General features: G+C 40.1%; 1 protein-coding gene across 1 annotated transcript; it reads left to right on the top strand.

Annotated features, from left to right (window-relative positions):
• Nucleotides 1-5,873: 5,873 nt before the first annotated feature.
• LOC104417581 (cytochrome P450 736A117) lies at nucleotides 5,874-8,446 on the top strand. The gene is given in 4 exon segments (XM_010028835.3): nucleotides 5,874-6,342; nucleotides 6,492-6,883; nucleotides 6,886-7,079; nucleotides 7,713-8,446. Coding segments are annotated over 4 exon segments (1,545 nt in total). The 5' UTR covers nucleotides 5,874-5,995; the 3' UTR covers nucleotides 8,325-8,446.
• Nucleotides 8,447-13,747: the final 5,301 nt, after the last annotated feature.

Genomic DNA, 13,747 nt, shown 5'->3' with positions numbered 1-13,747 from the left:
TCATTTTGAAAAGTCAAGAACAAAAGGTATGTCAACTTTTGAAATTGATATATGGCCTGAAGCAGTCATTGAAATAATAGTATATACGTTTTTATAATAACATAATGACATATGATTTTACAATGATTGATGAGGATCATTTTGTATATATATAAAAAAAAATCCAAAGATCAATTTGTGATTATATCTTTATATGTCGATGATATACTGATTGTCGGAAATAATATGGAGTTTGTTAATACTGTCAAGAGTTGGTTATCTTCCAACTTTAAGATGAAAGACATGGGTGAGGTAACATACATTCTTGGAGTTAAGATTTCAAGAGATCGTTCGAAGAGATCATTATCTTTTTTGCAAGAAACATATATAAATAAGGTTCTTAAACGATTTTGTACGCAAGATTGTAAAACCATAAACACTCCTATTACAAAAGGTGAATGATTGAGCCATAGGATGTGTCCAAAGATTCCACAACAGAAGGGACAAACGTAACATGTTTCTTATGCTAGTGCTGTTGGAAGCTTATGCAATGATGTGTACAAGACCTGACATATGTTTTTCAGTTGGAATGGTGAGTATATACTAATCTAATCCAGGTCAAGTACATTGGAAAGCCGTTAAAAGAATACTGAGGTGTCTGAAGGAAACTATTGATTTTACGCTGAGTTACTAAGGAAATGATCTGCGACTTAAAGGCTATTCAGATGCTAATTGGGGGGACATTTAGATGAAAGAAAATCTACCGTTGGATTTGTTTTCTTTCTGAATAATGGCATCATATATTGAAGTAGTAAGAAACAAATGTGTATAGCCTTGCTCACGATGGAAGTTGAGTTCGTAGTATTATTAAGAGCAATACAAGGTGTTTGGCTTAAGAGATTTTTGGATCATTTACGTGTTATTGAGAATGTTGCAAACTCATTGTTGGTTAACTATGATAGCCAAGCAATGATAGCATACACAAAAGATCCAAAATATCATGGCAAGACTAAACATATAAATATAAAGTATAATTTTATCAAAGATATGGTTGCACGAAAATGTATGTAGTTACAGTACATATGTACGCATAGAATTATAGCAGATCCTATGATGAAGTCAAAACCTAGAGATGTGTTCTGTAGCCATGTGAAATATCTAGGATTACGTAAAGGTTGATGTACTGAATATTGTAATTTCCCTTAAGTATTCACATTTAATGAATTCATGTTTTCATTATTAATACCTATGAGTCTTTGTTTAATGTTTATATATCTTAATGCTTAATGCATTATACAAAATTAAAAAAGTATGTCGAATAGATAAAAGATTGGTTCACTCACACGGGTAATCGCCTCTATTTATTATATGATAAATAGAGATGATGCGATTTTTAAGCTTATTATCTAGGTGATAATCGAGAGCTCAAGTTTAAAATATATATCACATTAACTAAATGTTAAGATGATGACATAATATATATTATGTCTGAAAGTAAAATAATTCACATATTTTACTTTATCTGCCTATGATACTAGATGCAATTTCTGATGAATTTCGTGAAAGAGTAAACACGTGAACTCAAGCTAAAATTAGATATGTCTGAACTATCATTTGTACAGTATTGAACGTGTAGACATATGCTTTATAGGAAATGAGTTAATACCGTAATACATATTTAATACTATATATGTATGAGACGACCAACAAGAGTGACAAAAGTTTTGATTTCAACTTTTATGCAGTGTGAGACTCTTGAGGAAAAGAGTTCATCAATTAAGTGCCATCATGACTCTTACTTATTCTCAAGATTTCAATTCAGTGTTTATTATCTTAGAATGTTGCCAATGATCATGAATTGATTTGATCAAATTGGACATTTCTAAAAAAAACAAGTCAAATTGAAATTGAGAGTTTCAAGGAAAGAGGAAGATCGATTTTGGAAAATCATATTCTAATTTTGTATTTATTGGTCGACCAATTATAATTTTTTTTTTTATAATCATAATTGTGAATACAATATATCATTGTTAAAGAGAGATTAAGAAAGATATAAATGTGATTGATCGATCTAAGGTACTACATACTAAATTTACTAAAAAATGTTATGCCCATTATGAGTTGTTATATATTCCTAACAGATGTAAGATAACGAGCTCTTAAAGTATGTTGGTTGCACGGATTATTCACCATTATGAATATTGCAGGGAGAAAAAGAGAGTTTTGTTCGACCTACCATATGTGAGTGAAAGATGATGGATTTTTTTTTTTTTTTTAATATTTGATAAGCTTATTTAAGCCCATCCACCCATGTTGGGCCAAAACCCGGCCCGTAAGTGAAGGGCCCATGGAAGAGTGCAGTTACTGTAAAATAAAGATTAAAAAAAATGGGAGGGGGAGAATATCTAGGCAGTTGTGTTATTTGAAAAATAGCGTTTTTGAGAAAAGGGAAATACGTTTTCTTTGTTCTACGTTCTCTTAGTTTTCCCCCAAGAAACAATACGTGCCTCTTCACGAACAGAATCGGGACTTCCTAAAATTTCTCATAAAACTGCAACAACGGTGCTTAATTTGTGAAAACTAAGGTATGTTCGACTATGTGATATACATTTTGATCGGTGTAACATGTTTTTCTGGGCACGTTTTCCATGTTAGTTTTTGGTGCTCGATTGAGTATCGGATCGTTTTTATGAATTTGTTTCCCTACACTAGCCTTCGATAATAAAGTCGTGTTCGTTTGTAAACACCATGAGCTAATCCTCTTCCTCCTCCTCTTCAACATCTCTATTTGATGTTAGAGATTTTAGAATGGCGGCATAGCACCTCGTCCTTGTAGTTTGCTTTGTTCTCACCTCCATGAGAATATGCATCACAATTTTGTTGCAAAAAGGCCTTATGCTTAGTCGGGCCATCCATGTTGTATTATTGGCCATCTAGCTTGTCGTTGTATTGTATTATTGGCCACTCCTTAGTTTCGTTTAACTTAACGGTTCCACCTAATAGATTAGTTAACTCATGGGTGGCCAGCTCAGAGTAAATTAACCATAAGCACTTTAACAAAACGGCCATTTCATATATTCGAATCAAGGGCCAAATTTTGGGATGTCACGTAAAGTGCTGTGGGCATTGGACTCAACAAGAACGTAGAAAAATTAAGAGACCCACTCTCTGATTTGCCGAACACCTTTTAGTATTTTGAACACGACTTCCTCTGGAAGACCCCAACTTGCTTGAAACTTGATTCATTTGATATTTTACACGTAAGTTAGTCCAATCATATATCATTCGGCCACATTGAAGCACGAATTTCTCTTAAGTATCTGACGCAAGTGATCTCTATAATCTAGCAGTAAGCATTGCACTTAACCCTTCATGTCGCTTCATATATATGAGATTGCATCATTTGATTTGAGCTAATCAGTGAGTTGTAAAGGAGTCTTTATGTCACGTTAGGTCTCGTTTCAAGAAAAAAAATATTCCATCTTGGGCTTTACTAGGACTATTTAATAAAAGGCCTAGAGCCGGAAGCGATGTCAGAAACTAATCACGCTTTGGGAAAAAAAATCTCAATATCATATTTATTTAGAAGACAAAAAAATGACGTTTTTATTATGGTCTTGCAAAACAACAATTACTTCATTGTGTACTAGGTACGCCTTCTCAACATCTCCTATAAAATTAGAAATACGATTTATTCTTTCATTTTCTTTGCACGGTTAATTGACAAATAGAAAGAGTACGCAATGATTACTATTAGTATTGACGCCGGACAGGGGATTCGAATACCATGTAACAGTAACGGTGACAAGGGGAAAAAAGACTGGGATGCTTCGAATAAATACACCTTAAGCCAAAAAAAATTGGGAGAAATTACGTATTCCCCAAAGCTCAACCAAACGCAGCCAATGGTAGGTTAATCTGTCCGCAAGAACCGCGAAACAGAGAGATTAAACCCTAATTTGATCCTTTTGCAACTTTAATTATTCGATAATGCGCGTTAATTTTCAAGGATGTCTGGGGACTCCATGTTTGACTGATTTAGTAGAGCGTGGAGGAGGCAAGATCGAGTCCAAGTCGAGCCTTTTTGTCCTTGCTTCCTTGTCCATAGGGTGGAATAGGGTACATGAGCAGTACGAGAACTTTGCAGACCTGCAGACCCTGCGATTGCCATAATCCCGAGATTTGGGGAGGGATTATACGCAAAACGACAGGTACTTGGCGACAAAATATCAGATCAACGCGGCAAAGACTATAAGAAAGGAAAAATAATATCTAATCACGCGGTCTAATCCACCTTGGATTTGATGTTTAGTGAGGGATTAGGTAGCTCAAATCCTCAAATTTAGGGTGGATTAAACCGTCTGTGTGAAGTTTTCTTTATATTGGCGGTGTATGTTCTAATTTTCTGAACTTCACATTGTTGGTTATAAACGGAGAAAAGAGACCAAAATCCCCAAAATAATATTGCATGGTGTTATCGTGAAGATGAAAGAGAGAGACATGACAATTTTTAATTTTATTCCATCACCATTTCAAACAGCTTCTATACTAGAACACCGTCGTGATCCATGGTCTCTATCCTGTAAAACCGACTGTAACTATAATTTTTGCTGACAACCGTGTTGATCATCTTGAGAAACCCTCTATGAGATATTTAATGAAAACGGATCAGCATTTAGGGCAAACGAATAAAAATTTCAGCTTTAAATGAATCTTGTTCACTAAATTTTGAGCGTACGAGTGAATTTCCAACGAGATCAGAGCACAGATAATTTACAAAGAGAGAGAAACTACAATCCTATATGATATGAAGGCAATACCAACTTAAAAGTTAACACAATTTGACATGTCTCGATCCATTTCCCAAATCATAATGACACGGCTCATGAACCCCCCAATCAATATGAAGTGGGGTCGCAAGATCAGGCAAAATAAAGTCGATTTGTATTTGGTTTTTGTCCATTTCGTTCGTGGCCAAATGAATTGCGACTCCTCCTTCTTTCGGCTATTTTTTTTTCTTTAGACAAAACTAACAAGATCATTAATAATGGGAAAATTAGCAAAATAATCCTAAAGTTATTGTAATTGTGCTAATTAAGTTATAAACATTTTGCAGTATGTCAATTCAATAACTCTGGCCAATTTTGACCGGAAATTGCTGATGTAAACATTAACCATCTTATATAATGTGGCCAGTATTGACATGCACAAATTTTAATAATATTAAAATATTTTTTAATTTTAATATTTTTTTTTCTTTATGTTTTTTTTTTCCTCCTCCCTCTAGCCTTAAGAAGGCAAACGACGAGAAGTGAGGGTGAGCCTTAACCTTGCTAGCCACGGTAAGGTCAAGCCTCAGCAAGGGCCGGGCGAGACCGACCCTCCCCAATGGTTAGGGAGGTCGACTTCACCTGCCCTTGCCTCTAGCCGGTCACTTATTGTCGGCGAGTAATAATTCCATTTCTAGCTTGACACGCCAAGGATGATGTTGAGGGATATATGTAAGTTATGTGAAAATGGACGTGTGGATATTCACGGGTTCCTTTCAAAATACTTGCTTTCAAACTATAAAAACTTACTGGTAAAAATTATAAGAGGTTTCGTCAAAGATGGACTAGTTGGCCCAAAAAAGTAGATATTTATAGGATGATTACAAAATCGATCTACCAATAATGATAACAAAATCCATATATTTGTCGCATCCGGAAGAAAACGTTGTAGGTCATGTATAGTGGTCAAGGCAAAATAATAGCAAATATCTGTTTACCCTTAGGAAGGCTGTTCATTCAAAATTACAGAAGGCGAACGAGTCAATTCTCTCTCATGGCAAGTGAACAAGATGGGAAGTTTCCTGACATTCTGCTTATGAAAATTCAGGTGGAGTTCCACAGTCGCACGAGCAATATAAATCCACATGTTCGTTCCCAGTCCCTCCACCCCTCGTCTTCACAACCCCTAAAAGATAGGGATTCACTCGAGACGCAGAAACAGCGAAAAAACACCGTCACCACCGGCGATGTTCAGCTTCAACGTGTCACCGCTACTCTCCTTCACGCCCTCGCTGACCTCAATCACACTCGTCCTCTTCATCACCTTCCTCACCTTCAAATGCCTCCGCTTCCTCTTCTCCTCTGCCGCCGCTACTAACCTTCACCTTCCGCCATCACCGCCGAAGCTCCCTATCATCGGGAACCTCCACCAGCTCAGTGATCACCCTCACCGCTCGCTCCAAGCCCTGTCGAGACGCTATGGCCCCTTGATGATGCTCCACTTCGGAAGCGCGCCCGTCCTCGTCGTATCTTCCGCCGACTGTGCACGGGACATCTTGAAGACCCACGACCTCATTTTCTCCGACCGACCCAGGTATAAGGCTAAGCCTGTCAACCCATGTTCATGCATCTTAATTCTCTGTTAAGAGTTATATCTTCTGGCATTTATGATGGAGAAGGTCACGGTGGACTACAGATATGGACATTGACCTTGTGCCGATTCATGTCATTTCTTCGACTCAGGTCAACCCTGTCCGAGAGACTTTTGTACCACCGCAAGGACGTGTCTCTGGCGCCGTATGGCGAGTACTGGAGGCAAATGAGGAGCATCTGCGTGCTCCAGCTGCTGAGCAACAAGAGGGTCCACTCGTTTCAGACGGTCCGAGAAGAGGAGATCTCTCTGTTGATGGACAAGATCAAGCAGCATCGCTCGGTGGACCTGAGCGACTTGTGTGCGTCGTTGACGAACGACATCATATGCCGGACGGCTCTGGGGAGGAAATACAGCGAAGGCACGCAGGGCAAGAAGTTCAAGGGACTGTTAGCGGATATGATGGGGTTGCTGGGCATTTTTAACGTTGGGGACTTCATTCCGAGCCTTGGGTGGATCAACAAGCTAACTGGTCTAGACGCAAAGTGGAGCGGGTCGCGAGGGAGTTCGACCAGTTCCTCGATGAGGTGGTGGAGGAGCATCGGAGGAAGATGGAGGAGAAGAGCATCGGCGGCGGAGGTGAAGATAGGAGAGACTTTGTGGACGTTTTGCTGGACATTGAGAAGGACAAAACTGTTGGTTTTGCTTTTGGTGCGGATAGCATCAAAGCACTCGTCTTGGTAAGCTCCCTCTTTTCTCCACCAACGATCTCATGCAATCAAATTTTTTTCTTTCATGATAATTATTGGATGGTCTTGAGGCTATTTCATCCCAAAGCTTTCTCTCGTATCTATAAATTGATATGAAGTTTTCTCTCATATCTATAAATTGATCACTAATTTTTTCCACAACCGACTTAGAATAAACCCCAACAACAATATTGTCCACTGTACTTTTTGAAGAAAATTTTCTCCAACCAATTGTTTATAAATGAATCACAAATATAAACTATACTTACATTTAGTTTAACTTAATTATGGATGATGTTCATGTTTCTACCCTACAAATCATATAACACTAATTAGTCGGGTAACCGAGTTGATGACTTAATTAAGAGAATTCTAAAGTACAAATTACAATTTTATATGATAAGTTCTCGTTAATTTGGAAATATCTCACAATTTTAGATATTAATTTTTTAAGTCATAGTAAAATTTATAAGTCTCTCTCTATATATATATCCCTTCATTCAGTTGTGACTCGTGTTTGAAAGAGTATTTATGAGTCATAACTGAATGAAGCGATAAGCATCATTAGTTATCCATGACGATTGATTATCAAGTACCCTTATGCTTGTGCTTGTGCTTGTGCAGGATGTATTTGCTGGTGGAACTGATACAACGTACACTGTCCTGGAGTGGGCAATGACCGAGCTCTTAAGGCACCCTCGTGCCGTGAACATTCTCCAAACTGAGGTTCGCAAAATCGCCAACGGCAAGCCTAACATAACCCATGCGGACTTGGAGAAAATGCATTACTTGCGAGCAGTCCTCAAAGAGACTCTCCGCCTACACCCTCCGATCCCGCTCCTCGTCCCACGACTGTCGACCCGGGACGTCAAAATCCAAGGCTACGACATCGCAGCGGGGACTATGGTGATCTTGAATGCGTGGACCATCGGGAGGGACCCCAGCACGTGGGACGAGCCGGACAAGTTCAAGCCGGAGAGATTCTTGAACAGCTCGGTGGACTTCAAGGGACAGGATTTCGAGCTGATTCCTTTCGGTGCTGGGAGGAGGGGTTGCCCCGGTACGTCATTCGCGATGGCGACCAACGAACTTGTCTTGGCAAATCTGGTGAACAAGTTCGATTGGGCACTGCCCGAGGGTCTGAAAGCGGAGGATTTGGACATGACCGAATGCACTGGTCTTACCATCCACAGAAAAGTCCATCTCCTTGCTGTTGCCACTCCATTCCCTAGTTAAGACCATCGTCATTACCTTATATGTATTGTTGTAATATCGTGGCAAATGTTTGTGTAATGATTTTTTACTGTTATGAATTTGTAATGATTTTCATCCGTCATTAATCCATAATGGTTTCGTAATGTTTTATAATAGTTTAGTAACGGTTTTGTACCAATTTGCGATTGATTTGTAATGTCTTTTAATTAAATGCAAGAATTGATGATGGATAATGGCTCTCTTTGTTTTTCTTTTTTCAATAACAAATTGTCAGTCCATACATAATTGAAAAGTGATAGATATATCAAAGTAAGAAATTCCTGTTTCTCTTTAAATTTGGGAGAATTACTAAAAAGTCTTAAATTGATCACAATTGTGTCAATTCGGTCATAAATTCTTTTTTTTTTTGGTCAATTGAGTGATAAAATTTTTGTATTTGTGCCAATTCACTTCATCCAATCAAATTTGTCTAATAATTACTAACATGGACGTCGGTTGCAACTGTCGTACGTGGCACGACCGTAGTTGACGTGAACAATTTTTTATAATACTTTAATATTTTTTGAACTACTTATCTATTTATTAGTTTTTGTCTATTCTTCGTTGCTCTGTATGGCAGCTGTGCAATGCAAGGACCAACCATCATCACCAACTCGGAACAGCTTCTATACCAAAGCACCAGCCGTGACCCATCCCGGTCTCTACTCTGCCAAACCAACTGCAATGGCAATGTTTGATTCACAGCCGTGATGATCATCTCGAGAAACCTTCTCTGAGATATTTAATCAAATCCCCATTAAGGACAAACCCATAAAAGTTCAGCTTTGAACGATTTTTGTTTACTAAACTGTGAAAGTACAATTGAATTTTCTACAAACAAATCAGAACACGGAATCTACTAAAAGAGGGAAACTTGAATCCGAGATGACATGAAGGTGACACTAACTTAAAAGCCAAACACAATTCGACATGTCTCGTTCCGTTTCCAATCTATGATGACACTGACCCATAAACCACTAATCAAAATGAGGCGGGGTCGCAAGAGGAGCACGCCATCTTCTTGGTTCACGCTTCGCGTCGCTCTTGCAGATCAGATAAAACAAATTTGTATTAGGATTTCTGTCCATTTCGTTCTTGGACAAATGAACTACGGAGACTCCTTTTTCTGGCTGATAGACGAAACTAGCAAGGTCATCAGAGAGTGATAGTTCCATTTCGAGGCAGAGTTGCGGTCGATGATGTTGATATTTTTGTAAGTTCTGTGAAAATGGATGCGTGCATCTTTGCGCGTTCAACTCCTTTTAGTCGACTTGCTTTCAATCAATCAATTAAAATTTAATGAACCCCACATATCATTCCTTACACATCGGGCAAAAAGACAATTTTTGCAAAGAGGTACTATTGTAAAGTTAAGCCTACAGACGGTCACAAAAGAAATTAGATATTAAGACGATGCTTACAATATCGATCTACCAATAATGATAATAATATTAATATATTTGTCTCAATTCGGAAGAAAATCGTTGTTGGTCATGTATAGTGATCACAAGGCAAAAGAATAGTAAATATTTATTTATCCTTAGTTAGAGATGTTCATTCAAAATTACCGGAGGGGAACGAGTCAATTCATTTTTATGGCAAGTGAACAAGACAGGAAATATCCTGGTATTCTACATAGGAGAATTCACGTGGAGCTCCACAACAGCACGAACAATATAAATTCACACGTTCGCTATCTTTTTCCTTCACCCCTCGTCTTCACAACCCTAAAATCACTTGGGACGCAGAAACAGTGGAAAACCACCGTCGCCACCGGTGATGTCGAGCTTCAATTGTTGGAAGATACGCAAGATATCTTCAGATCATATTAAATATCCTCAGATCAATCAAGATCAAATCGAAGATCAATTTATATCAAATCTAGTCTATACATTATTTTGTTGCCTTTTTCATTATACATGTATTGTAATATAAACATTACATTGTACATTCAGAGATATACAGAGAATACAGAAAACTTTTCTCTCCAATTCTTCCCATCCATATTCTTACATGGTATCAGAGCGTCTTCTGATCTTGATATTGCTTCCGCAACCTTCTTCGAATTGCCTCCGGTTCTTTTCTGCCTTTGCTGTTGCAACACTTGCAAAACAAAGCAGCCTCCGGTAGGAATTCATTTTTTAGCCTTCGTACCTTGCTCAACCTGCAAAACAGAACAGCTTCGAATTTTCTCCTTATGGCAAACACACAAATACCTACCTCGACACCTCCTGCTTCCCCCAATCCAGAATCAACGATTGTCACTTCTTTGGCTGAACATCAGCCTATTCAAGGGCAAATTCACGCTCATCACACGCCCTGGCAACATTTTCCGGCGCAGTTCAATCCAGGGTTCAATTTCTCAGGCTATCCTTATCATTGGATGCCGTACCCATGGATTCATGGATCAAATCCAGATACATCACAGCCAGGCTACCAGGCGTGCAAGCCGATGGAGGCCTACCAACCGGCCGGGGGCGGCTCGGCCATCGACTCAGAGCAGACGGGCGGTTCAACAAATTCGAATGCGGCTTCTTTCAATCCGGGACAAACAACAAATAGCACAGGATTTCCAACAGGATTTCCTTTTCCTTTCGCGGCCGCCATGGGTCGACTCGAACCCGGCGACGCGCTTTATGTTTCCACAGCCGACGGACCCGAGTTGAAGCTCATCAGCAACCATCTCACAGGATCCGAGAACTATTCGAGTTGGGCGCGGGAATTCCGCCGAGCCCTTGTCACAAAAGACAAAGAAGGGTTCATCGACGGAACAGTTCCCGTCCCGACCGATGAAAAATTAGGGCGACAATGGAAAAAATGCAACCAGCTTGTTAGGACATGGATAGGAAATTGCATCAGCCCAGAAATACCCGCCGGATTACCTCCGACAGAGGACTCAAAATTTTTTTGGGATAGTATAAAAGAGATGTACGGGAAATTGGATCGGGCAATGATTTTCTCGCTGCATCAAGATCTCTCCGAACTGAAGCAAGGAAACATGACCGTGACGGCCTGCTTCAACAGGCTTTCAGCTCTCTGGAACGAGCTAGAGGCTGCCGAAGAAAAGCTCATCGGAACCGAAGAGACCCTCCAACAGTACAAGGGGATCAAGGACCGAGAGAAAGCAACGCGTTTTTTGTTAATACTCAACGACTCTTACCTTACTTTCAGGTCGCAGATTCTGGCCATGGAGCCTTCGCCGCCGATTGGACGAATTTTCCAACTTGCGGTGCAGGAAGAGAGCCAAAGATTCACCTCGACGGAGAGCAAAGCGACGGAGGGTTTGGCTCTCGCAGCCAAAACCGAGAGAGGAGGAATGAAAACCCTAGAAAGGAGGCGGAATCCGTCGCTAGGGTTCACCGAACAAAGGCCTTTAAAGGTTCGGTGATCGATGGCCCAGATCGCTCGCAGCGATCTAACGGCTCTAAAGGGCCGCGCTACGCGGACGATCTGGACGGCGTGGATGATTCCGGATTAAGCAGATCCAGCGGCCCCTATATTTCGAAGAATCTCGGGCCGAACCATGGACCGAGCCATGGGCCAAGCTATGGGTCGAATTTTAAAAATAAAGGCAAGCTATTTTGCGACTATTGCAAACGGCCCCATCACACAATTGACAGTTGTTGGAAATTGCATGGCCGACCAGGAGAAAAAAAGAAGGAAGTATCAGTAGCGGCAGCTTATCAACCCACAGGATCTGATCAATCTATCTCACATGTTGAGTATCAGCAATTGATGCAGGCACTGCAGAAATTGGATATTCCAAAAAGGGGGAGCAGTTTTACAGGTATTTCTCATTGCCTCATGAACACCATATCAAGGAATACTTGGATTGTTGATTCTGGAGCTAGTGATCATATTACCTGTGATAGGAAGTTATTTGCTGTTGTCAATGAGAAACTGGATAGTCCTATTGTTGTGCAATTGCCGAATGGAAATGTTGCTCGTGTATCCACGACAGGGACAGTCAATCTTAGCTCTCAGCTCACTCTAACAAATGTCCACTATGTCCCGGAGTTTCAATTTAACCTTATTTCCGTGTCTAGAGCCTGTGAGGAAAATTCTTGTAAGGTTTCCTTCATTGCTGATAGCTGTCTCTTTCAGGCCCTTTCGACTGGGACACTGATAGGCTGGGGTAATCTGTCTGAAGGCCTATATTTTTGGAAGAATTCAGCAAATCTTGATAAGTTTCATTGTAATAAACAATCATTGTGTAATTTGACTACCAATGATAAACAATTCCTTTTGCATTCTAGAATGGGTCACAGTTCCTTATTTCCTTATCCGCAATGTCATATCTCTCCACTTGCCAAACAGTCTCGTATTCCTTTTCCATTAAGCACAAACCGTGCAGGTGATTCGTTTTCCTTACTTCATATTGATGTCTGGGGTCCTTACCATACACAGTAATCATGATGGGTCCGTTTTCTCACCATTGTGGATGACCACTCAAGGGCCACATGGATTTTTCTCATGCAATCTAAGGGTCAAGTCATTTCCCATTTAAGGATCTTCCTATCTTTATCAAAAACTCAATTTGGCAAGACGATCCGCCGAATACGAACAGACAATGGGAAGGAATTCTTTAACCATGAATGCACTGATTTACTTTCATCTCAAGGGATTTTACATGAGAGTTCTTGCACGTATACCCCGCAACAAAATGGGGTAGTAGAAAGGAAACATCGTCACTTATTGGAAGTTGCTCGTGCCTTAAAGTTTCAAGCCTCCATCCCTGATAACTTTTGGGGAGACTGTGTCTTAACTGCAGCTTATTTGATTAATAGAATGCCGACCAAGATTCTCGGTGGTCGAAGTCCCTTTGAATCGCTCTTTGGGAGGAAGCCAAATATGAGTCATTTGAAGATTTTTGGCTGTCAATGTTATGCCACAATAGTGGAACCTAAAGATAAGATGAGTCCTCATGCTCGCCGTTGCACATTCATGGGATATCCCACTTTACAAAAGGGGTACAGGATTTATGATTCATCTACAGGGGAATTCTTTGTTAGTAGGGATGTTTCATTCCAGGAAGATATCTTTCCTTTCGCTACACAAGAACCAAACACAGATAACCGAGGACATCACTCTTCACATCAAATTGAAGAAACCGCAAATGACCCGGGGTATGTTCTATTTCCCGCATCAACATATAGTAGGGACTTCTCTCGCATCGGCATGGACTCGACGCCTCCATCGGAACCCACAAACCACATCTCGATGATGAAGTTGTGCTTGACTCGCCTCGCTAATACCGGCACGGATCATTCATCCACTCTTGATGATACTGGCTCGGATTCATTATTGCCTGCAAATACCCCACCAAGGCGTTCCCGGCGAGTCACGCGTCCACCAACTTGGACGAAAGACTATGTGTGTGGAGTCGAAACTCGCTGTATTCTTTT

The sequence above is a fragment of the Eucalyptus grandis genome, chromosome 2, assembly GCF_016545825.1.
Source record: "Eucalyptus grandis isolate ANBG69807.140 chromosome 2, ASM1654582v1, whole genome shotgun sequence".
Taxonomy (NCBI): domain Eukaryota; kingdom Viridiplantae; phylum Streptophyta; class Magnoliopsida; order Myrtales; family Myrtaceae; genus Eucalyptus; species Eucalyptus grandis.
Note: the sequence above shows the minus strand (reverse complement) of the source record. Positions and strands in the feature narration are given on the sequence as shown.